The sequence below is a fragment of the Ursus americanus genome, chromosome 8, assembly GCF_024610735.1.
Source record: "Ursus americanus isolate L20-20 chromosome 8, mUrsAme1.1.p, whole genome shotgun sequence".
In the NCBI taxonomy this organism is placed as follows: Eukaryota; Metazoa; Chordata; class Mammalia; order Carnivora; family Ursidae; genus Ursus; species Ursus americanus.
In genome coordinates, this window is record NC_142134.1 from 15,695,142 (window position 1) to 15,721,192 (window position 26,051).

A 26,051-nucleotide genomic window follows, 5' to 3' on the forward strand; every position below is an offset into this window, starting at 1 on the left:
CCAAGCTGGGTGTAGAGATTACTTAAAAATAAATGAATAAATAGGGGCGCCTGGGTAGCGCAGTCATTAAAGCATCTGCCTTTGGCTCAGGGCGTGATCCCGGCGTACCGGGATCGAGTCCCACATCGGGCTCCTCCGCTATGAGCCTGCTTCTTCCTCTCCCACTCCCCCTGCTTGTGTTCCCTCTCTCACTGGCTGTCTCTCTCTGTCAAATAAATAAATAAAATCTTTAAAAAAAATGAATAAATAAATAAACTTAAAATAAAATAAAATGCAGAATCCTGGGCTTCCTTCCTCACCCTTCCCCCACCAACTCTCCCTCTGTTGATTAAAATTTAGGTTATCTATGGAATTTCTATTTTTCACAAGACTCCAGGCACTCATCTGATGCAATGTTCTCCAGGCCAATTTCGGGGAAATGTCCAAAAACACTTGAAAGACAATCACCTGGGCTCTTATTTTTTTAAAAGCTGATTCTTGATCCCTCTGAATTAGAATTTTGCTGGCAGGGCCTGGGAATATGCATTTTAAATTCATCTCCCACTTGATTCTTATGAATTCCGAGACCCTCTTTGAGAAGAATTAGTAGATCTCCTACTGTATATTTAAAGCCCAGTTTAGATACAAAGTCCTCTGGAGAGAGAAACAGAAAAAAGAGAAGCCTTTTTGCTAGTAAACATTGATTTTAGAGTCATTCCTTCCTAACTCTTAGAATCCATTCCCAGCTTATTGATGTTCTAAGCATTTCCTGGAAAAAGTCTGGGTTCCCAAGGTCAGGCAGCTTTTATATCCTCTGAAGTGCTCAGGACTGCTGATGGGCCCATCCAAGGTAGCCCTGATTTGCAGATTAAACACAGGTAGGCCCATCAAACAGTAATGGGAGCCACAGAAACCTTGGGGGTTGTTAGGCAGTGTCTTCCTGAAAAATGGCGCCATGGTCTTTCCGGGGCCAACATCAGGCCATGTGTCCGCCCCCCTCACCCCATCCCATCCTGACATTCCCCATTCCCAAAGCCATGTGTAACATGTTATCCCAGATGCCAGTTCTGTAAAACAGTAACTGTCCTTCAGATCATTTGAAAAGGGCATGATGTGGCCATGTGGAGTGAAACAAGCATCCTGAGATGGATATGGCTGTGAATCTTGGCCTCCCTCCTTAGCAGGACTGAGTGTGGACTGGCTCCCGAGCCTCAAAGGTAACTGCTAGGAGGGGCGGTGTGAAGTCCAGAAAGCTGGTGTGTCAGAGCACTGGAGAGTGAACAAAGACATGGTACTTTCCTCTCTTCCTGACTCCCTAGTTCCTTTTATCCTCATTCCTTCCTCTTTATTCCATCTCTCACCCTCGCTGCTCCAGACAACTGGACTGGTTTGTAAATCTGAGAAGGCTTTCTTCACCGCCCCTTCCCCCCCCATTCCCCAGCTTGTGGAGGTCTCTGGTTAGGCACTACTTGTTCTCGCCAGCCTCCCACAGCCAGAGCCACTACTTGGTCATCTTTGCTGCCACAAAACCTGCTCCAAGGACTGAAAGGGAACATTTGCCGAGCACCAGGCAAGTGTCAAGTGCGAAGTGTCAAGGACTGAAGATATTACAGGAAAAGTGCTTAGGGAGGTGGGTGGCTTATTTAGTAAATTATAGCTATTACTCACCATTGTTTTGCTATTTATTTCTCAAAGTGAGCCTGGATGGGGTGCCTGGGTGGCTCAGTGGGTTAAACTTCTGCCTTTCACTCAGGTCAAGATCCTGGGGTCCTGGGATCGGGTCCCACAACTGGCTCTCTGCTCAGTGGGGAGGCTGATTCTCTTCTCCCTCTGCTCCCCCCCCCCGTCCATGTGTGTGCATGTGCTCTCTCTCAAATAAATAAATAAATCTTTTTTTTTTCCAAAAAGATTTTATTTATTTATTTGACAGAGAGAGAGACAGCAAGAGAGGGATCACAAGCAGGGATAGTAAGAGAGGGAAAAGCAGGCTTCCTGCTGAGCAGGGAGCCTGATGTGGGGCTCGATCCCAGGGCCCTGGGATCATGACCTGAGCCGACGGCAGACGCTTACCAACTGAGACACCCAGGCGCCCATAAATAAATCCTAAAAAACAAAAGAAAAGAAAAAAAGAAGTGAGCCTGGAGAGTGGCTCCTGACTGCTGTTCTGCTCCTCTCTGCAGGTGAAAAAACTGAGGCTCAGAGGAAACTAAGTAACCTGCTCCTGGTCACATAGCTAGGAAGTGGTGGAACTAGAATTTTAACCCAGTCCAGAGACAACTTCAAAATCCATGCTTTTCCAACTGCCATTATTAAGTCCTCAGGTCTTCCATTCAGAACAAATATGGGAAAACTTCAGAAAATGCTGCTAGTTCTGGAAATATACACATATTCCATCTTTTCGTGAAATAAAAGTGCCTTATAAATGACTTTGAAAAAGTTACACCGTATTTATGGGGAAAGTGACAACATTATACAAGATTGGAAACCTGTTGATAAGCTGCTGACATTGGGTGATGCGTAGATGGAGATTTGGTGTATGAATCTCTTTGCCTTTGTATATATTTGAAATTTTCTTCATTGGAGAGGTAAAAACCAAATTCATTTCACCTCTGTCCAAAATAAGGTGATTATGTACAGTAGCAGATTATCTATAGGCCCTAAATTCATCATTGATAGACTTCACATTTTGTGAGGATTCTGTGGTTTTTGAAGATTTGGAAGACTAAGTTTTTGGTTTTTAAACTCTCAAAATGATGAGAATTTATATTTGTCGTATAATATAGGCGAGGCAACTAATGGCCATGACAGTCCTATGGTGAAAGTTGAACTATCTCCATCTTGCCGATGGAACACTGAGGCACTGGGGAGCTCCCTGGCTGGAGGACCCTCAGCTGTGGGGAGGGGATTCTGAACTCAGGTAGAATGTCTCAGGTCCACACGTATTCTGTTGCTTGCCTTGAGGGCACCATGTTTAAGCAAATACTCATCTTAAGTCTCAGGGAGGAATGATTTTACCACAAAATACAGAAAACCATACTAATTACAGCTTAAGTGGTTTAAGCAAAAAAAAAAAAAAAAAAAAAAAAAAGCGTTCATTCTCACTTAATAGGAGATTGGAACAAGGCATTCCAGGCTTGATGACACCCCTCAGACATGACTCCTCCGCTCCAGGTGCTCTCCGTCCTTAAGCTCAGCCACCCCTGCTTGATGCCTTCCCATCGTTACACTGATCTCATTGGCACAAGACAGTGGCCTCACACAACTTTTTAATGCACTTGTGACACAGGAAGAAAGGTCAGGGGCAGTGCTCCTGAATTCTTAAGAGTGTTTCTCGCCTCAGCAGGAAGCAAAATAGTTCGCAGAGGTTCCCAGTAGACTTCCCCTTATGCCTCATTGGCCAGAGCTTTGTCCATGGTCACTCCTAGTGATAACCAAAACTGGGAAATCGAGTATTTAGTAAAGAAGGAGAAAATTACTAGGGTTGACTTTGATAAGTGGGAAACATTAAATCACTGGGAAAGTTGGATTATTATTATTATTATTTAAAAATATATAGATCTTCACTTACAGTTTTTTTTAGGAACACAGGGGAGAGATTTATACCAAATACCACAGCAAAGTTTCTTAAATATACCTTTTAACATTTCTCTGTCCCAAAGTCCCACTTCTTATATCAGTTGCCCTAACCTCATCCTGTCTCCTCAAAAGCGTGAACACCTTTAGAATTCTCCTCACTACACCCTCTTTCTACTTCTTTCTCCTCTTAACTCCTCCTCATTTCCAGATCTTTCCTTCTATTTCTCTTTATCTCTTTCTTATGTAAGAGTAATTAGCCTATTGTGTTAATTACCTACTGGAGTCACAAATTATTCCTAGTTTAGTGGCTTAAAATAAACATGTTATCTCACAGATTCTGTGGGCCAGGAATTTGAGAGCAGCTTAGTCGGACGTTTCTGGCCCAGTGTCTCTCATGAGGTTGCAGTTAAGGTGTGCACAAGGGCCACAGTCATCTAAAAGCTTGCCTCGGGTTGGAGGATCCCTTTCTAAAATGGCTCACTCATACGGCTGTTGACTTGAGTCCTGGCTTCCTCATTCCATGGCCTTTCTGTAGGTCTGCTCAGCATGGTGGCTGGCTTCTCCCAAAGTGATTAATCTGAGAGAGGGAGAACATGAGGTAGCTATAGTGCCTTTTATGACAGTCTCTGAGTCATACACTGTCACTTTTACTTTATTCTATTTGTTAGAAGAGGGTCACACTCAAGGGGAGGAGACTTAAGCATTCTCACTACACACACACACACACAAAGAGCTAACCATGTTAACTATGTGGGGTGGTGGATGTGTTGATTATCTTGATCTTGGTAATTATTTTATTTTTTTATTTTATTTTTTAATTAATTAATTTTTTTTCATATACACATCTCTATATTTATATATTAGATAGAGGCGCAGGGGTGGGCGGGGGCACCAGGCTCTCCTCGAGCTATTTTATTTTATTTTAAAAAGATTTTTTCAAAGATTTTATTTGAGATAGAAAGTGCGAGCGAGAGAGCAGGAGAGCAGGGGAGCAGAGGGAGAGGGAGAAGCAGGTTCCCCGATGAGCAGGGAGCCCTATGTGGGGCTCAATCCCAGGACCCTGGGATCATGACCTGAGCTGAAGGCAGAGGCTTAACCTGTGCAACCCAGGTGCCCCTTGGTAATCATTTTACAGTGTATATGCATATCAAATCATTACACTGTATGCTTTAAATATATATAGTAATATTAGCAATTATCCCTTAATACAAGTATAAAAAAAGAACTTATATTGGGAAATCAAGCAAATGGAAAAGAATTAAGGCGTAAAATTGACAGACAGCTTTATCATTAGAAAGTCAGTGCTTGAGCAAGTCCAAGAAATTCTACACTTTGAAATAATTCCTTTCTCTTAAATCCTGAATTTAAGTAGATTGCTTTTTAATGTCTATGGGGACTTACATACATTCCAATTTTAGATTTTGGGTTAAGAAGGGCATCTTAATTCTTTCAAGACAACTTTCACAACTGACAGAAAGAGTGGTGATAATTTCTTTTTCCATATTTCTTCAAGCTGAGAACGTATATTTTTGAAAATTGACTTACATCTTCATGGGTAAAGAGAGCTTTACTTCTTTTTACTTTTTGTATTGAACAATAATTGATATACAATACTGTATTAGTTTCAGGTGTACCACATAGTGACTTGATATTTATATATACCAAGAAATGGTCACCACAATATGTCTAGTTACTGTCACCATACAGTTATTACAATATCATTGACTATATTCCCTATGCTGTACTCCTCATTCCTGTGACTTATTTATCTTATATCTAGAAGATCATTAATCTCCTTCACTTATTTTGTTCATACTCCCTATTCTCTTCCTCTCTGGCAACCAACAGTTCATTCTCTATATCTGAGTCTGTTTCTGTTTTGTTTTGCTTCTGCATTTGCTTTACTTTTAGATTGCACATATAAGTGAAATCATATGGTATTTGTTTTTGTATGAGTTATTTCACTTAGCAGAGTACCCTTTAGGTCTAGCCATGTGGTTGCAACTGGCAAGACTTCATTCTTTTTTATGGCTGGGTGATATTCCACTGTATATATACATACACCACATCTTCTTTACCCATTCATCTATTGATGGACACAGGTTGTTTCCATATCTTGGATATTGTAAATAATGCTGCAGTAAACACAGGGGTACATATATCTTTTTTTAGTGTTTTCATTTTCTTTGGCTAAATATCCAGAAGTGGAATTGCTGGATCATAAGGTAAGCTGTATTTTTATTTTTTGAGGAACCTCCACACTGTTTTCCATAGTGGCTGCACCCATTTACATTCCCCCCAAAGAGTTTCCTTTTCCCCACTTTCTTGCCAACACTTGTTATTTCTTATCTTTTTGTTTCCTTGTCTTTTTGATACTAGCCATTCTGACTGTCGTGAGGTGATATCTTATTGAGGTTTTGATTCGCACTTCCTGATGGTTAGTGATATTGAGTATCTTTGTGTCTGTTGGCCATCTTCTTCTTCTTCTTTTTTTTTTTTTAAAGATTTTATTTTTATTTATTTGGCAGAGAGACAGCCAGCGAGAGACGGAACACAAGCAGGGGGAGTGGGAGAGGAAGAAGCAGGCTCCCAGTGGAGGGGCCTGATGTGGGGCTCGATCCCAGAACACTAGGATCACGCCCTGAGCTGAAGGCAGATGCTTAAAGACTAAGCCACCCAGGTGCCCCCAACTGGATGTCTTTTATGAAAAAATATCCATTCAGGGCATCTGTCCATTTTTTAAAAATATATTTATTTATTTATTTTAGAGAAGTTGGGGGCAGAGGCAGAGACAGAGGAGGAGAGAGTCCCAAGCACACTCCACCCTGAATGCAGAGCCTGACATAGGGCTTGACGTCACAACACTGAGATCACAACCAGAGCCGAAACCGAGTCAGACGCTAAACCAACTGTACCACCCAGGTGCCCCCTGTACGTTTTTTAAATTTGACTGTTTTTCTGATATTGAGTTGTATGAGTTCTTTATATATTTTGAATCTTAACCCCCTATGGGATATATGTAATTTATAAATATCTTCTACCATTCAGTAGATTGCCTTGTTGTTTTGTTGATGGTTTCCTTTGATGTACAAGCTTTTTAGAGTGATGTAGTCACAATAGTTTATTTTTGCTTTTGCTGCTTTGCCTCAGGAGATAGATCCAAAAAATATTGCTAAAAGTGATGTCACAGAGCTTACCTCCTGTTTTCTTCTAGGAATTTTATGGTTTTGGGTCTTATATTTAAGTCTTTAATCCATACTGAATTTATTTTTGTATATGGCGTAAAAAAGTGGTCCAGTGTCATTCTTTTGCATGTAGCTGTAAAAAACTCTCTCTAAAAGAGAGCTTTTCTTACATATGGGGGGAGGGAAACGAGGGACAAATTTTAGACTATGGCGGCCAATCACAAAACTTTGCATACAGAAAGTGCTCAACAGATGTGTGTTAAATTGGCTTGAATCTAATTGAATTAAAGCTTATGATGAGGGGCGCCTGGGTGGCACAGCGGTTAAGCGTCTGCCTTCGGCTCACGGCGTGATCCCGGTGTTATGGGATTGAGCCCCACATCAGGCTCTTCCACTATGAGCCTGCTTCTTCCTCTCTCACTCCCCCTGCTTGTGTTCCCTCTCTCGCTGGCTGTCTCTATCTCTGTCGAATAAATAAATAAAATCTTAAAAAAAAAAAAAAAAAAGCTTACGATGAACTATGAACTATTGAGATGAATAAAATTAAAAGGACTATATGGATATTGTAAGCCTGGGATATAAATCTTCAAAAAAAGAAGGTTAGGACAAATAAACTTTATATCCTATATGAACTTTAATGAATTCTTTCTTTCTTTATTTTTAAGTAATGTCTATGCCCGACATGGGGTTTGAATTTATGACCCCAAGATCGAGAGTCACATGCTCTACCTACTGAACTTTAATGAATTCTTTACATAAATATGTCAAAATACAAAACATGCAAAATTATTATGATAACTTATTAAAAACTTAGTACTGTAATTATGTGAAAGATTTAGACAGATTCATGGAATCAATCATAAAAAATATTTTGGGGTGCTATTGGTCTGGTTTCATAAATGACACAAAGGCTTAGAAACTTTTCATATTTATAAAGGGTCTCTAGCCTAGGTTTTTTTTTTTTTTTTAAAGATTTTATTTATTTATTTGACAGAGACAGCCAGAGAGAGAACACAAGCAGGGGGAGTGGGAGAGGAAGAAGCAGGCTCCTAGTGGAGGAGCCTGATGTGGGGCTCGATCCTAGAATGCTGGGATCACGCCCTGAGCCGAAGGCAGACACTTAACGACTGTGCCACCCAGGCGCCCCTCTAGCCTAGGTTTTTTGATTCCTAGTTAGACCTCTTCTGTCAGAGCATACCACCTCTTCATCTGGTCTGTATCTCCTCAGGAAAAATCTCAATTGATATGATTTATTATTTATTTAAAAAGTCAATAAAATGTGACTAATTTTGGCAAATATTTAATGAATAACTGGAGACCTCATCTTAATTTTCTAATTGTTCTTACTTTCCTAGTTATTATAAACTAGCATGGAATTGAAATGTCAATTGGACAAAAGTAGATAAATCCTTTGTTTTAATTAGTACTTTACAGGGTGACATCGTAACACTCCAAAGCCCTCATATATTACGATGTGTAAAGAAATACCTTTCTTCCTATTCTTACAACTAATGCTGTATGCTTGCACAGTGGAGGAATCCCAGTGTAGTTGTCAGAGGCTAGCTATCCTGATGTGACCTGCTCCACGGCAGATGCGGGTTCACCATCCTGCCAGAGGGGATGCTTACTGCTCTAGATTTTGTCCTGGGGAGAATCCTAGGCTATAAATCACACACCACAGTCTTGGATTAGGGTAATAGATTCTGATCTGCTCTGCCTCCCAAAGAACAGGAGTTTATCAACTGGGCACCTGGGAAATTGTAATTTCCACCTCTAAGGAGAGCAGAGGAGCCTGGACACTATTTTGTGGCTATTATTTTCCATGTTAGTCAGGCACTAATGTGTTTAAGGTACAGAAACCTACTCTGTTGGGGCGCCTGGGTGGCTCAGTCGCTAAGCCTCTGCCTTTGGCTCAGGTCATGATCCCAGGGTCCTGGGATGGAGACCTATGTTGGGTTCCCTGCTCAACAGGGAGCTTGCTTCTCCCTTTCCCTCTGCTACTCCCCCTGCTTGTGCTCTCTCTCTCAAATAAATAAATAAAATCTTAAAAAAAAAAAAGAAAGAAAGAAACCTACTCTGTCAATTTCAAATAAAATGGGCGGGTAGTCAATGTTATTGTAAGGATACAGTGGACATCTTCATGGGCAGAGGGATATATAATTTAGTCAGAGTATCAGAGAACTCAAAGGAGGTATGTCAGGAGTGAAACTGACCTGGGCTAAATTAGGTTCTGCAATTTACTAGTTATGTAATTGTAAGCAAGTCATTTAGTAGCCCTATAAATCCTTTTCTTCCTTAATTGTCTTAGGGAAACTATTATCCTCTTCCCCACTAAGCTGTGAGGTTCAGATGACAGGAAGAAGAATGATTGCTGGCCCAACAATATTCTGTTAATATCTGTATGATGAGAAATTAACAGAGTATTTGAAAAGGGCGGTTGCAAAAATATACACGTGTAAACCTTAAAACCTAGCCCTTATTACAACCCTGGGAGAATGTATAGTATGGTACACAGAAAAATATCAGAATTGCATAGTCTTGGGTCAAGACCTGTGACTTTGGAAAAATTATTCATGCTTGAGATGCCTCCGTTTTTACTTCTCTAATATCCCGACATATCACACCACTAAATTTATAATGGCATCTATGGTTGTGATAATTAAGTGAGGCAATGTATACGAAGTACCTTGAACAGTGCCCAAAGTGTAGTAAACATCACACTGCTACCGCTTTTTTGTGGTGTTACGTGTTTGTTATCCTTCTTGCATACCTGTTTGTACCTTAGTTCTAACAGCAGGTGGCAGCAATGCTCTCTTAACCAATTTGAACGAACCCTGCCAACTTTTCGGAATAATCAGTGAAGGCTTACCCAATAGGAAGATAAGCGTAAGGCACCAGAAAGTGTGTGTGTGTGGGGGGGAATCATAGAGAAAAGAAAAAAGAAAGGAAGGGAGGAGGAGGAAAGGAGAGAGAGGGGGTGGGTGGGAGACAGAGAAATGTTTAGAAATGATGTGATAATTCAAAAAAAAAAAAAAACTACTAAAATACTCTTTACGGGGGTGGAGCGAGAACCAGATCTTTATTGGATATCGTTCCACCTTCTATAGGATTTAACTTTATTTTTGTTTTTAAAGACATGTGGGAGAGTGGTACTTACCATATATTTCCTGTGTTGACAGTTTTTAAGGCTCTTAACTGGTCCTAGATGAGATTTCAGCTGCCCGGAAAGAATCTGTAAAGCATAATGTGTTTTACTGTTCATTTTATCAAATTATTAATCTCAATTATAAAAATGTGGCTATTTTCCTCTGTGTAAAATATTCCTTCTACAAGAGGTATATTGGTTATCTGTTGCTCTGTAACAAATACTCTGAAGTTTGGTGGCCTAAAATGATAAGCATTTATTTTCATATTTTCTAAGGGCCAGGAATCCTGGAGTGGCTTAGCTAGATGGTTCTCACTCAGGGTCTTCCCATGAAGTTTCAGTGAAGACATCAGCTGGGCCTGCAGTCATCTGAAGGCTTGATGGAACCTTGGAGGGTCTGCTTCCAAGCTGGCTCACTCATATGGGTGCTGGCAAGAGGCTGCAGCACCTCACCAGTTGTTGGCTAGAGGCCTCTATTCCTTTGCATGTGAATTTCTCCATAAGATGGCTTGAGTGTGCCCTAACATGGCATCTGATCTCTTCTAGGGTTAGTGATCCAAGAGAGACCACAAGAAGGAAGCCACAATACCTTTTATGACCTGGTGTTAGAAGTCATACTCCGTAACTTCTACCATATTTGTTCAAAGTGAGTCACATAGGAAATAACTAAAGACAATTCTCTGGAATCATACACATATACAGGAAATGAGGTTCAAACTTGGAGAAATCACAGGCTGTCTAATCTCTCTCAGTGGGGCCCTGGACATATCCTCTCCCTAGATCTTGATTTCTTCCTCTATAAAAAGAGAACAGCCACAGCTCCATGAGCTACAACCCTAAAGTGGCCCATCTCTGCCCCATCTGGGTGTGATTTCAGTTAACAAGCTGGTCTTCGTTTTTTAATCTCTAAAATGAAATGATCTTAGATACTGGCTTTCACACTTTTTAGACCCATTGTGAGAACTGTGTTTTGGGGCGCCTGGGTGGCGCAGTCGTTAAGCGTCTGCCTTCGGCTCAGGGCGTGATCCCCGCGTTCTGGGATCGAGCCCCACATCAGGCTCCTCCGCTAGGAGCCTGCTTCTTCCTCTCCCACTCCCCCTGCTTGTGTTCCCTCTCTCGCTGGCTGTCTCTATCTCTGTCAAATAAATAAATAAAATCTTAAAAAAAAAAAAAAGAACTGTGTTCTATATTGAATCTGAATACACACACAAGCATGAAAAAGAGTCCATATAAATAACAAAAATATAAGTTCCACAAAACAATAGACTTATTTGCACGATGTACTCTCACTCCCCACCTCCACCCCATTCTATGTTAATGTGTTTGAAAAAATTCAGTTCAAAATCTACTACATTGATGTTACAGCCCATTAATGGATTCAACACTGTTTGGGTTAAAAACTAACACCCACTCTCCTTGAGGCTCCTTTTCCAATGGTACTAGAACAGAAATGTTAGAGTGAAGGAGTCCTCACCTCTAGTTTTGGGGAAGCAAAAACCACCTCCAAAGGTGGTTTAAGCCTACCAGCCTATCCTAATTAGATAGGAGCTAGTATCAGAGGTATCTTGTCAGGGTGGAATGGGTACCTTGTTTAGCTTCAAAAGTTGGCCCTGCAACAACTCGGGCAGTCCTTTAACTTGAGTTCATTCCTCCTCTCCAAAATTGGAGTAATAAGTATCCCTTGCCTATCTCATAAAGTTGTTACTAGGTGCAAAATTAGACAATTACTTACCATGTTGGCAGAGAATTTATGCATGATCTTTAATCCTCACAAGGACCCTGCAAGATACAGAGTGTGATACTTCGTTTTACAGATGGAGAAACTGAGGACTAGAGAATTTACATAGGCAAGACCTTAAAGTTAGCAAGTAGCAGAACTAGAATTCCAAACCCGTTCTGACTGCAAGACCCACGCAAAATAGGTAGGCTATTTTCATTTGACATTTAAGTGGTGAGCATCTGACGTATTAAAATACAGATTCATCCTGAATCACCACAGTGTCATGACTTCAGAAACTGGTCCGTCAGGCCACCTTTCCTGTCTTGCCCTGACCACGACCAACACGTAACTATCACATGTAGGCCTGGGGCTTTTTGGCGTTTCTAGCTGCCTTGACCCACCAGGGAGAGCGAACATTGACAATAGCGCCTCCGGCTCCTCAGGCGTCACCAGGGAGCCTCGCTCACAGTGAACACGTCAGAACCGAGCACATTTAAGTGGTGCCCCCAAATGGTCCCCACAACAGGTCGCTTCAATTCAACTCCCTGACATTCAAAAGTGTCATTTTCAGAGAAAGGCCTAGCTTACAGCTCTTTTGCTCGTAAGTTTTGTTCCATCAAGTGTGTGAGAGCCTCGACTGCTTAACCCGCAGGCCCCCGCGGGACCCCGTCCCGGGCCTGGCTCCCCGGGCCCCTGGAGGAAGGGACTGGCACCACAAAGCCCTTTATTGAGGCGTCCGCGTGACGCGAAGCACCCCGGTCCTGGGCGCGGCCCGCAGCTCGGGCGCGAGCAGGAAGGAGGCGTGTGCCCGCGGCGCGGGCCGGCCGTGTGCGCGGCCATGGGCGCCTAATCGAGCGCGCGCTCCGCCCTCGGCCCACGGGGGACCGCGAACCTCCGAGACCAGCGAGCTCCAGTAATCAGGCGCCGGCGCCCGCCCCCCTCTCCCCCCACCCCGGGGACGCGCCCTCGAGGCCCCGGGAGACTGGGCGTGCCGGCCGCGCGTTGGGTGGGGGTGGGAGGAGGGGTGGGGCGCCGGCGTCGGAAGGGGCGGTGGGAGGGCCCGCCCCTCCGCCCCCGGCTCTGCAGCCGGCCGAGGCTCCACCCACTTCCTCCAGCCGGCTCCTGCTCGGAACGGCGCACGGGGGCTGCGGGGGGCTGGCCCCTCTGAAGAGTACGCGGGAGGGGTGGTGGGCGTGTCGGTGGGAGGGGCGCGTACAGTGGGCCGCTTCCGGGTAAGCTGAGATTTTGGAAAAAGGGAAATCCTGGGAAGATTTGCATTCTTTAAAGGGCTCGGGCGGGGAACGGGAAGTTCCCGTACCCGCAGAACCATTTGTCACTTAACATTGCCAAAGTCAGACACGTTTGGGTGAGGTGTTTGAGCCAGTTTGGCAGGCTTGGGCAGTGACGGAATGCCGATGTTGTTAACTTGGCATTTTCTCCGTAGAGGGCAAGAAATGATAAAATGAGTTCATGGAAAATGAAAGGGAACATGGTTGTATATTAGGCGTTCAGCTTCAAGGAATATTTATTAGGGACGTTCTGACGTTCAGAAATGCTCTAAGTCTTTTTATTATCTGGGTATTAAAAGGTATTAAAGTAAAAGCCATTAATTCTGTGCGTTGCAAACATTTCAGGTAAAGCGAACAGAGTATGCCAGTCATTCCATCAGGCACCTATGTTAAGAAATTGGACTGTGGTAATTCACCATGGCTTATGGCTTGACAAGAAAGAACACAGTGAAAACCATATTGCGGGGCAGTTGTTATAAAGTGTAAGTATTTTCATCGTGGTGAGCATTGACTGGGAGTGGGTAAAATAAAAGTATCGGAAACCCTTATATTCCCCATGAGATACTGGACTATGTGAAGTGTTTTTGGTTATCTCAATAGTGATTTTTTTTTAGGAAAAATGCTTTTAATAAGAATTTACAAACTATCTTACTTGGTCTTTACAACAAAACAACACAAACTGAGGTTTGGAGAAATGCGTTGATCAAAATCACACAGTCATGGAGTAAACAAGTGACAGGGATGGAAGTCTGTCTTCTTACTCCAAAGCAACATCTTTTAGGTTAAAATACCTCTGTAGATAGTATAAATCTACCTAAAAATGTCTTGGTGTCAGATATATCTTAACCAAGCATTTAATTGGCTGGTATAAAGAGTCAGTTTTGCCTCCTGTACACTTTGGCAGGTGATGTATGTATGCTACGGACAACGTGGGCTTTGCAATCAGTAAGATTGGGCCCCACATATACTGAAACTGGAATGAAACAGAGAAGATTAGATGGCCCTGTGCAAGGATGACGTGCAAATTTGTGAAGCATTCCATATTTTTATACTGCAAAGCCGATCTGTTTCACCTACCAAACTGATTTAAAATAAATCTGCATGTTTATTGGAAAAAAAAAAAGACCTGAGCTTAAAGCTTGGCCCTGTCCTGTCTCCCTATGCCGCCTTGAGTAAATGATTTAACTTCTCTGTATCTTGGCTTCCACATCTGTAAAATGAACCTATCAATGTATGATGTAGAATACAAATACTGTAAGATACTTGCACATTGCTTGACATACAGTAAACCCATAGCTGTCCATGGTAGTTTCTCTCTGTAGTGTCCTAGTGCTGCCTTGTGTGTTTTCTTTTTTTTTTTTTTTTAAGTTTTGGACTTGTTTTTTTAACCTCTCTGCCACAGTCTATGACATATTTGCCATTATGAGTCAGTTGAATTTTTCTTTATAAACAATATTCTAAGAAGTAAATGGAGGCACCGTTTGGGGTTCTAAAACTAGAACTATAGGGAAACCAGAGCAAACTCACCATTGCATTTTATTTAGTTTTGCCATTTCGGTAGGCGTGTAGACCTTGAACTATTCGCAAGTACTGTGGTAGTCAACATTATTATAAATGTGATTTTTTTTGGTAATGGAGATAATCCTATGTTTGGAGAATAATTGAAAGCACTGATTCTGCAGTTTTGGTCATGTGGGATTTTATATCATGAATAGTCTCTGCAAAACCAGCACCTTATCTATCATTCTTACAAGAAAATGTTTGATATCATATTTAAAATAACGGTTAAATAAAGAGGAAAAGAATAGTATTGACACTCTTTGGAATTCATTTGCTAAGGCATCTCCTCACCTTGATTTTTTAGCTAGGTGTTTTTAGAGGATTATGAAAAATATATACAAGATATTCAAACAGAATAGAAGCATTTGAAAGGAAAATAAAAATGCTATCTCTCATATCTCAATTCCCACTCCGCCCAATCCCACTCAGGTAAAATGTTTTATATTTTCCTAGAATTTCTGTGTGCTATACAAGATACACATAAACACACATACACATACACACACGTATGTTTTTACATGTGTGATTGTGTTGAACTTTGCTCCCTTCCCCACCGTATCTTATATAGCCTAATGGTTAAGACCTCCGATTCTAGAGCCTGACTTTCTGGATTCAAATCCTATTACCATGACCAATAGCCTTGTGATCTTGAGCAAGTTGCTCTACTCTTGTTTCCTAATGCGTCAAATGGCATAACAGTAGCACCCGCCTACCTCGTAGGCAATTAAAGGTGTTCACATGTGTAAACTGATTAAAACAGTGCCCAGCATATAGTAAGTGCTAGATAAGAATTAGCCGTTTTATTGCTCGTCTTTCTAAATCAACATATAAGGATAAACCTCATTCTTTCATTAGGTGTATGTACCACAGTGTGTTTAACCAAGCTCTTCCTGATAGACATTAAGGCTATTTTGTGAGATTTTTTTTTTCGACAAACAACACTTCAGTGAACATTCTTATAAATACATCTTTGTGCCTTTGTTCAAATGCATTTGCAATAATTGTAAACTTCAAGTCGCTCCTTAAATTTAGGGGATGAAATAAAGGAAAACAAGTAGACCCATGTATAGAACACTCTCATTTCCCCAGTTTGTTCCAGAGCAGGTCTTTTACCTTTCCTAGTGCATATGAACTCCTACGGACTCTGTGGATGAAAAACATGTGGTTGACATTTTAAATTTCCGATTAGAATATATAAAACAATTAATTTGAAGTTCATGGTGATTATTTTTAATATTATAGTTTGGGATTTCCTCCCCTTCTCTAGTTTTCTGAGGATTCTCTTGGTACTAGTCCTTCTAAATAACTACCCCTAGGCTAAGTACCAGCTCTGGTTCTTAATTAACTTCTGAGTCTCTGTTTCCTTGTCTACCCGCATGGTGGTTATAAAGATTAAAATAAGATCACACCCTCAAAGCCTTAGTGTATGCCAGGCACCCTACTCAATGCACGATTATTCCTCTTTCTCCTTCTCTAATATGGCCATATTTGTGATCAGCCAGAAAAGACTTGGAGCATACACTTCTTAACCATATCCTCTTCAAAGACATGGAAAGATTGGATTGACTGCAGGGAGGCTGTTTTAGATCAGAAGTTCCTGTCATTATAATTTATTGTAATTTTTCAATATATTTCTATATTAGTATGTATATATATACATATATGTGTGCGTGTATATGTATAATATGTAAAATATATAATATACCTTATACATTTAATGTGAGTCTCCTTCTCCTCTGGAAAATCCTAAATTCCCCCCATAAGCAAAAATGTCTAGTGGAAAATGGAACTGGGAATTAAGATGTCTTCTATATATCCCACGATAGATGCTCAGTAAATATTTATTGAATGAATTAATGAATTTTTGCTCCAGACAGGAACCTTGGGAACTTGCTTTGCTTACAAAGACCTGGTACACGAACCTAGCCAACATCAAGTTGCCTTTCTTGGGAGAAATTACATTTGGTAGTTCTTTACACCTCAAAAAAACTAAAACCAAGAATGCTCTGCTGCCTTCTGCAGAATGTAAGTTCTATAAGAACTACTTTAGTAAATAGCAAATTTTATCTGTGTTATTTTGCTTATTATCAGAGAAATGTTTAAATCTGCTCATTCACACCCATATCCCTCATCTATGGAACACTTCTTGTTTAGTATCTAAGAATGTGAATTTTGCCATGTGATTCAGTGTTCATTTTTAACAATATTATACCTGGTGAAAAAAGTCAGTGGGATTGCTCCATGTTTTTTATTTTCCAGCCATCAAACTTGAAAGGGAGTATGAAATGAAGCGCTTGAATCACTTGAAATGTCAGGAGAACGCAGCTGAGGAAATTCAGCTTTCCCTAAGAGAGAGGCAAGTTGGTTTGAGAAGACCTCTTCCACCTAAGTGGTCATCATCTCATAATTGAATCTGTGCTCAGTGCTTTCCACATCCAAGGCAATGAAGGTCTCCAGCCTTTCACTGTGTGCAGCTGCGTGCCGACATACGATGCCTACTGGTGGATGACCCAGCTCCTGCGGGTTGACGGACAGCTCTGACAGATCTTCTGGGTCCCTGCCACGTACTTCTTCCTTTGTACCCCGAGTGACAACACTGTAAGTAGGTGAAAAAGTAGCTGAAATTGAGTCATTTGTGGGATTGTTTATTGTGATTTTCACAAAATTGCACTAAGGGAAGAGGAAACTCCTCGTCAGAGGTATTATTCTGACTTTGCATCTTTGAGACACCAAAAAGGAGAGAGAATAATTCTATTTTTTTAAAGATTTTATTTTTAAGCAATCTTTACATCCGATGTGGGACTTGAACCCACAAACCTGGGATCAAGAGTCACATGCTCCACCGACTGAGCCAGCCAGCCACCCCAAGAAAAATTCTTTTAAACATGGTAGACTGAAAAATTTTGTTCGGTTAAGAAAAATTTCATTTTATTTTTTATTTTTATTTTTTTAAAGATTTTATTTATCTATTTGACAGAGAGACAGCAAGCCAGATAGGGAACACAAGCAGGGGGAGTGGGAGAGGAAGAAGCAGGCTTCCAGCGGAGGAGCCTGATGTGGGGCTCGATCCCACAACGCTGGGATCACGCCCTGAGCCGAAGGCAGACACCCAACGACCGCACCACCCAGGCGCCCCGAAAAATTTCATTTTAGTAACTTTTCAGTTTCCAATGTTCAGTGAAACATCATTTACTATGCTCATGCAGTTTTATTATTTATTTATTTATTTATTTAGTCTCACGACCCTGAGATCAAGACCCGAGCTGAGATCAAGAGCTGAGCTTAGATCAAGGGTTGGATGCTTATCTGAGTCACCCTGGCGTCCCTCTCTTGTAGTACTTTAAAGTAGCAAGTAGAACTTACTTTTTGCTTTTGTTTTCCTAAAACATCATCTACTCCCTTTTGCTTAATTTCGTAGTGTCTCTCTGGGATGCCCTTGGAGCATGTGAAACACACATATGTGTGTGAAAATGACATGAAAATGCAAAGACCTTATTTTAAGGAAAATGCTTGTTTACAGAGGCTAGAGAATGGTGAATTGATTAGCTAGAAAATGTTGCACTAGCATGAGCCAATTTTCCTAGAATTTGAATCCAATACAACACACTTGGATATGAAAGCTCTATTTAAGCACAATTTCGTGTTTATTAGATGAATCAGTAGGTGTTTAGCATCTTCTGTTATCTTAGCCTCATTCTGGAAGGCCTCGTGGCCTAGCGGTTAAGAGTTCGTACGTTACACCTGGCTGCCTTCTTCGGCTGTCAGCTTGGCTACTTATAGTGGTGTGACCTGGGGAGAGTTGCATTATGTCTCTGAGTTTCAGTTTTCTTACATGTAAAACAGGGATGATACTGGTACCTACTACACAGAGTTGTCTTGAGAATTAAATGGAAACTGGCCCACAGTGAGAACTACTCTAATAGTTATTCTGGTAATTACTGTGAGCATCACTGCCTTTTTACTGCTATAATCTCCGAAGCAAAGATGAATTATATTGGCCTGACTCTGTTGACCTTTGTGGAGGCCAAAAGTCTTGAATTTTCAAGAATTGGCTTTTGTTCTTGTCAATGTATATATACTTGCCAGGCCATACGTGACATGATTTTTTAGTTCAAAATCTGGCCACTGTACCTATGGCATCTCCTGATCGCTTCTGTTTAAAAACAATGATCTCTGATAATCAGTTTGTCGCTTATGTCTTTTTCTTAAAAGAAGCCTGGAATATTTGTGTGCAAAAAGCCGCATCTTAATGTCTTCCCTGTGCAATCCAGAAACATAGATACCAGTTTATGGTCTGCTCTCAGGAGCCATCAGGGAACCTTAAGTATCTTACTCCTCCCTTCAGAGCCTTTCTGCCCTAGTAAGTCACATTAACTGGGGGGATGAGTTATATGCTTCTGTACTTCTTCAGAGTTGTGAAAATGAATGAAATATATATCTGCTTGCTAAACGATTTCCAGAATAAAGCTTTTTATTTTTTTAAACTCCTTTTTTTTTTTTTTAAGAATTTATTTGAGAGAGAGCACGCACATGCACAGGCATGAATGGGGGGAGGGGCAGAGGGTGAAGCGGACTTCCTGCTGAGAAGGGAGCCTGCCCCATGTGGGGCTCAATTCCAGGACCCCAGGATCCTGACCTGAGCCAAAGGCAGGCGCTTAACGGACTGAGCCACTCAGGCGCCCCTGGAATAAAACATTTTAATATTTCTTGAGAAAAGTTGGGATCTGAGAAAACTTTAGTTCCCCTCATTCTCTAGAGAGAAAAATGCCTGCTTGCAGCTTTAATATTCTTCTAACTACATTATGTCTTTAGGCAGATATTTCTGAACCTGTTTAAAACTACATATTTTGAAATAAAACTATATCACAAAATAAATTTGAATAATGTGTTTATATCTCTTCCCTGAATGACATGAGAGCAGGAATGGTTTCTTTTTTTTTAAAGATTTTATTTATTTGAGAGAGAGAAAGTGAGCAAGTGAGAGAGAGGAATGGTTTCTTATGTTAGTTCTCTAGTGCCTATACTGATGCCTAATTCATGTAGGTACTCAGTGTACATTTATTGATTATTGATTGAAAATTTACATATGGTCAAAGGTCCATAACATGAAGTACTTCATAATTATATCCTTACTTTTTGTGGTAGGACAATTTTTATGGAGAGGCAACGGTGATCTGACTGAATATGGGCTCAAACAGTTCACAACAGAGCTAAACTAAAATTCTTAAAATTGGGGCGCCTAGGTGGCTCAGCCGGTTAAGCGAGTGACTCTTGATTTCAGCTCAGGTCCTGATCTTAGGGTCTTGGGATCAAATTCCACTTCAGGCTCTGTGTTCCATGAGGAGTCTGCTTGAAATTCTCCCTCTCCCTCTGCCCCTCCCCTGCTCTCTCTCTCTCTTTCTAAAATATAAAGAACATATAAAGAACATAAAAATTTTATTTACTTACTTACTAAAAGTTTGCTCCTTTACATTTCTGCCCCCTTCCTGTTGTTTTCAATGTCACAAGTTACATATATTTTTTTAAAGATTTTGTTTATTTATTTGACAGAGAGAGAGACAGCCAGTGAGAGAGGGAACACAAGCAGGGGGAGTGGGAGAGGAAGAAGCAGGCTCCCAGCAGAGGAGCCTGATGTGGGGCTCGATCCCATAACGCCGGGATCACGCCCTGAGCCGAAGGCAGACGCTTAACCGCTGTGCCACCCAGGCACCCCACAAGTTACATGTTTTTATATTGTATCTCTGTTAATGTAAATGTATAGTTACCTCTTACGTTTTATCTCTTAAATCCTATCCCAGAATTAAAAGTAAACCACCATTACAGTATCACAGTATTCTGTGTTTATATATTTACCTTTACTGGTGACATCTATGCTTTCAGTTTGCCTCAGTTTTTGTTTATTTGAGGAAGTCTTAATTTCTCCTTAATTTTTGAAGGTCACTTTTGCCAGATATGATATTCGTGGTTGGCAGTTTTTTCCCTTTCAAAACTGAATATATTACCCATTCCCTTCCTTCCTGCAAAGTTTCTGCTAAAAATCTGCTGGTAATCCAATAAGAGCATCCTTATACACATTGAGTTGCTTTTCTCTCACTGCTTTCAAGATTCTTTTGTGATTTTTGACAATTTGATTATAAAGTGTCTCAGTGTGAATCTCTTTGGTTTATTCTAGTTGGAGTTTGCTGAGCTTCTTGAAGTTGAATATCCATTTTCTTCTTCAAATTTGGGAAGTTTTGGCCATTGTTTCTTCAAATAGGCTCTCTGCTCCTTTTTCTCTTCTGGGACTTCCATAATGTTATAATGGTCTTCTTCTTCTTTTTTTTTAAGATTCTGTTTATTTATTTGACACAGAGAGAGAGAGCACAAGCAGGGGGAGCAGCAGGCAGAGGGAGAAGCAGTCTCCCCACTGAGCAAGGAGCCCAATGCGGGACTTGACCCCAGGACCCAGGGATCATGACCTGAGCTGAAGGCAGACACTTAACTGACTGAGCCACCAGGACCCCCTATATTAGTCTTCTTGATGGTACCCCACAAAGTCTTTTAGACTCTCTTCATTTTTCTTCATTAGCTCTCGTCTATTGATGCCATCGTAGAAGGGTATCAGGGAAAAATCTTCCAATTCAATATTTCCCAGAGGATAAATTTTCCAATTTTGTAAGAGAAGATGGACATAAAGAGGAAAAAGAACAAAACTGGTTATTGTGTTTTTGCCAAAATTTCAAATGTAACAGAAGTAGTAAGAAAAGAAAATGAACTTCCATGTCTCCATCACCAAACAGCCCTTATGAACTCATGGTCAATTTTATTTCACTTACGCTCACTCACTTTCCACCCCCACCCTCCCAAGTCCCCACCACCAGATTATTTTTTATTGTATTTTATTATGGTTTTTTAGTAAGTTAGATATTTTTTAAGATTATTTATTTATTTGAGAGAGTGAAAGAACATGAGCAGGGAGAGGGAGAGGGGCGGAGGGAGAGGGAGAAGCAGACTTACTGCTGAGCATAGAGCCTGATGAGGGGCTCAATCCCAGGACCCCAAGATCAGGACCTGAGCTGAAGTCAGACACCCAACCAACTGAGCCACCCAGGTGCCTCCCACCAGATTATTTTGAAGTAAATTCTAGACATCATATCAGTTCATCCGTAATTACAGAAATGCAAATTTTATGAATGTGAACATTCCCAATTTTGTAAGGGATGGACTGATCAAGGCATACCTAGCGGGGCATAATCTACCCCTGTGGGCCCGAAGTTCAGCTTTTCACTGGGGAGTTGTATCTGGTGGTTGTTGTTTCAAAATATTTAGAAGCTATTGTCTGAATTATCCTCAGATTCTTTCTTCTACCTGTGATACAGTGGCTCACCCGGAGGACATTTGCTCTTAGGAATTATCATGTCAGTGACCCATTTGATTTAGTGATCCTGCAGCCTGGAAACAGCTGTCAGGAGCACAGGGGTTCTGTATGTAGTCTTGGTTGGATAACTTTGAGGAGGTGAGACTTCCACATTTCTAGTTCAGACTGGCTTTATAAAATTCAAATGTGCTTTGTGCAAGTCGCTTATCTGCCAACCAGAGCCGCTCCCAAAGCTTCTTGGTTGAGTATCTGGGATTTTCTCTGTGTTACCCAGTTGTACCACTTATCTCTACCTTTTTTACACATTTGTCCTCTCCAGTTGTTCTTTCTTCCATTTGACTAGGTTTCTTCCCCACCAATGTTGTTATCAAAAATATGACAGCTGGTAACTGCTTAAAATGTGGAAAATACCATTTTATAATTACACAACTTTAACAAAAATTCAGTGTGTTTCTATTTCTTTAGAAATCAAAACCAATTCACTGTTTTCTTTTAAAAATTAATCATATCCAGCTGTACCCACATATGTTTTGGATGATAATGGGATTAGTTATGTGTTTGTTTTTGTCGTTTACATCCCACTGAGTAGCTTGCCCTTTTCCTTTTAGGGCCACTGTCACTAACTCATCTGGGCTGGAGGTAACACCTCCAATAGTTTTCTTGAAGACTAGAAATATTTTTCAATCTAAAGACCACAAGTCTACTGCATAATGTATCTAACATTGTTGCTATTAGTAAGTTTTAATTTCTTAAAAATCAGATTTATTTAGGGGCACCTGGGTGGCTCAGTCGGTTAAGTGTCTGTCTTTGGCTCAGGTCATGATCCCAGGGTCCTGGGACCGAGCCCCGCATCGGGGCTCCCTGCTCAGTGGGGAGTCTGCTTTTCCCTTTATTTTTCCTTTTGCCCCCTCCTCCCTGCTCATGCTCTGTCTCTCTCTCTCTCACAAATAAATAAATAAATAAATAAATCTAAAAAGAAAATCAGATTTATTTAAGACAATAGTAGAAAGAAAACTGTAGGTTTTAGTTAATGGATTTGGGTTCTATTCTCCTTCCCCTCTTTCCCTGATTCACTGGGTATCCTTGAGAAAACTTACTATTTTTTTTAAAAGATTTTTTATTTATGTATTTGAAAGAGAGAGATAGTGAGAGTGTGGACAAGTGGGAGGTGGGGCAGAGGGAGAGGGAGCAACAGGCTCCCCGCTGAGCAAGGAGCCTGATGCTGTGCTTGATCCCAGGGATCATGACCTGAGCGGAAGGCAGATGCTTAACCAACTGAGCCACCCAAGTGTCTCTCCTTGAGAAAACTTCTTAATTTCAATGGAACTCAGTCCGTTTCTCTTTAAAAATTATCAGTTATGGGTGCATTTTCCTCTATGTTTAAAGCAGCACTATTTATATAACCAAGCTGTGAAAACAGCCCAAGTGTCCATCGACTGATGAATGGATAAAGAAGATGTGGTATATATATTATGGAATATTTTTCAGCCATAAAAAAGAATTAAATCTTGTCACTTACAATGACATGGATGGAGCTAGAGAGTATAATGCTAAGTGAAAGAAGTCAGTCAGAGAAAGACAAATACCATGATTTCATTCGGATGTGGGATTTAAAAAACAAAACAAATGAGCAAAGGGAAAAAAAAGGGGGAGACAAATCAAGAAGCCCAGTCTTAACTATAGAGAACAAACTGATGGTTACCAGAAGGGAGGTGGGATGAGGGCATGGATTAAATAGGTGATGGGATTAAGGAGTGCACTTGTGATCAGTGCCAGGTGCTGTATGGAATTGTTGAATCACTATATTGTGCACCTGAAAGTAATATAACACTGTATGTTAACTGGAATTAAAATAAAAACTTAAAAGTATTATCAGTTATGAATGTATTTTAAAGAGTAAAGCAAAAATTTGTTTTTAAAAACAGTAGCTCTGGGGCACCTGGGTGGCTCAGTCGCCTAAGTGTCTTTGGCTCAGGTCATGATCTCAGGGTCCTGGGATGGAGCCCCCACATGGGCTCCCTGCTCAGTGGGCAGTCTGCTTCTCCCTCTCCCTCTGCTCCTCCCCTTGGCTCATGCTCTCTCTCTCAAATGAATAAATATGATCTTAAAAAAACAGAAACAAAAAACCAGTAGCTCTGTGGATCCTCACCACTCATTTCCAATTCTATGAAGGCAACTAATTTTATTTCTTTCACTTGTTTTATTATCTACCTTCATGTCTCTAAATAATGCTTTGATGTTGCAACTTCTTGGATTTTTCTTTTTTAGGTCTAGACTTCCCAGTATAGAAGATAGCATTTTTTTTCCTTTCTTTCCTCCATCCTCAACACACATACATACCATTTTCTATCTACCTGTAAATATAGGTTATATTATAATTTTGGTTAGATCAATATTCAATGTTAACGTTATTATGACACTATTATGTTAACATTATTATGTGTAAATACGTCACAGCTGAGCTATGTAGTAGACTAGTATTACTTTTCCTTTCCTGCCTTTGTGTGTATGCAGTATTTAGTAATTTGGTAATTAGAGTTAATGTTTCCTTGATTTGTAATGTATTTATCACTAAACCAACCCCAAGCTCTTTGCCGCTTGTCAGTCTTCTTGAAACAATCCTATTTATTCTATCATTTTGTCTTCCTGAGAAGTTTTGTCCTGCTTTACCGTGAACTGTTTATTTCCACACTCTTAAGTAGCTGTCTATGATTTCTTTTTTTTTTTTTTAAAGATTTTTTATTTATTTATTTGACAGAGATAGAGACAGCCAGCGAGAGAGGGAACACAAGCAGGGGAAGTGGGAGAGGAAGAAGCAGGCTCATAGCTGGGGAGCCTGACGTGGGGCTCGATCCCGTAATGCCAGGATCACGCCCTGAGCCGGAGGCAGACGCTTAACCGCTGTGCCACCCAGGCGCCCCTATGATTTCTACATTATCATCATGGGGATTCACTTTACACGCTTTGATGAGGTGCTCCTGTTTTTTTCTGTATCTGACCATCCTCTTTCTTGTATTTTTTAATTTTTTTTTTTAAAGATTTTATTTATTTATTTGACAGAGATAGAGACAGCCAGCGAGAGAGGGAACACAACCATGGGGAGTTGGAGAGGAAGAAGCAGGCTCATAGCAGAAGAGCCTGATGTGGGGCTCGATCCCAGATCGCCGGGATCACGCCCTGAGCCGAAGGCAGACACTTAACCGCTGTGCCACCCAGGCGCCCCTAATTTTTTAAATTTTATTTATTTATTTTTTTATTACAGTGGAGCATATCCTCTAGTAGTTACCTGAGAAAGGGTGCTTGGGAGGAAAGTTTTTTGAGGTCTTATTGTCCAAAATCTGTATTTTATGCTCAGATTTCATTGCTAGATTGGCTGAGTGTAGAATTGTGGGTTGTAAATAATGTTCCTTTAAAATTGGGAAGGATTTGTGTATTTCTTTTTAGTTTTTAATATTGTTGGTGAGCATCTGAAGCCATTTTTACTTTGGGTGATTTCCTTGAGACCTGCTTTTTTCTCTCCAGAAGTTATGGCATCTTCTAGATGCCACTGTTCTGATAGGAATCATGGGGTAAGCCTGCTAACCCAGTGTAGCACGGTGATGGAGAGCACTGGGCGCAGAGCACGAGCCCCTGGGACTGAATGCCTGTTCCAGCACTTACTTAGAAGCCGTGTCATCTTGGACAAGTTAGTTAACTTTCCTGTGCTTTAGTTTCCTCCCCTGTAAAAAGTGGGTAGTGCAAGGGATGCCTGGGTGGCTCAGTTGGTTAAATGTCCGACTCGATTTCGGCTCAGGTCGTGATCTCAGGGTCGTGAGATCAAGCGCCACATTGGGCTCTGTGCTGGCGGTAGAGCTTCCTTAAGATTCTGTGTCTCCCTCTGACCCTCCCCCAACTCATGTACTCTCTCTCTCTCAAAAAAAATTAAGAAGTGGGTAGTGATAGTTGTGACAAGTAGATGAGTTAAATAAGTAAAGCACCTAGGACAGTGTCTGTCACAGGATAAGCACTAAGACAGACAGCACTAGCTCCTCTTACCATTACCCGTCGCGCTTGGTGGTACACAGGCCCTTGCAATCTGGACATTCATTTCCTTCAGTTCTGGAAAATTATATTAAAATTTTTGGTAGATCGTTCCACCTTTTCATTTTCTCTGTACATTCTAGAAGTACTGTTATTCATAAGCTACATCTCCCGTACTGGCCTTCTAATTTTTTATCTTTTCTCTCCTGTTTTCCCTCCT

General features: G+C 41.0%; 1 protein-coding gene, 1 long non-coding RNA gene and 1 other non-coding gene across 4 annotated transcripts in view; 2 read left to right on the forward strand and 1 right to left on the reverse strand.

The window, feature by feature from the left end:
* The window catches only part of LOC123788189 (uncharacterized), a 41,278-nt gene extending 28,790 nt beyond the window's left edge, over positions 1-12,488 (reverse strand). The window contains exons 1-3 of the long non-coding RNA XR_006778440.2: positions 12,194-12,488; positions 11,618-11,664; positions 9,898-9,972 (exon numbers count right to left, since the gene is read on the reverse strand). This is a non-coding gene — a long non-coding RNA (uncharacterized LOC123788189). The remainder of the gene's footprint in view (positions 1-9,897; positions 9,973-11,617; positions 11,665-12,193) is intronic.
* A 213-nt stretch (positions 12,489-12,701) lies between these two features.
* C8H4orf36 (chromosome 8 C4orf36 homolog) lies at positions 12,702-16,866 on the forward strand. 2 transcript variants are annotated; one of them, XM_045791394.2, is made up of 4 exons: positions 12,702-12,776; positions 13,240-13,376; positions 16,328-16,479; positions 16,714-16,866. In XM_045791394.2, exons 2-4 carry the CDS (start codon positions 13,312-13,314, stop codon positions 16,863-16,865), a joined length of 369 nt encoding a protein of 122 aa, XP_045647350.1. In that variant the 5' UTR covers positions 12,702-12,776; positions 13,240-13,311; the 3' UTR covers position 16,866. The 2 variants fall into 2 exon arrangements, with proteins under 2 accessions (XP_045647350.1, XP_045647342.1); XM_045791386.2 differs by lacking the exon at positions 12,702-12,776 and adding an exon at positions 12,777-12,837.
* Positions 13,840-13,942, forward strand: LOC123789818 (U6 spliceosomal RNA). Its single transcript, XR_006778918.1, has one exon. It is a non-coding gene; the product is annotated as a U6 spliceosomal RNA (small nuclear RNA).
* Positions 16,867-26,051: the final 9,185 nt, after the last annotated feature.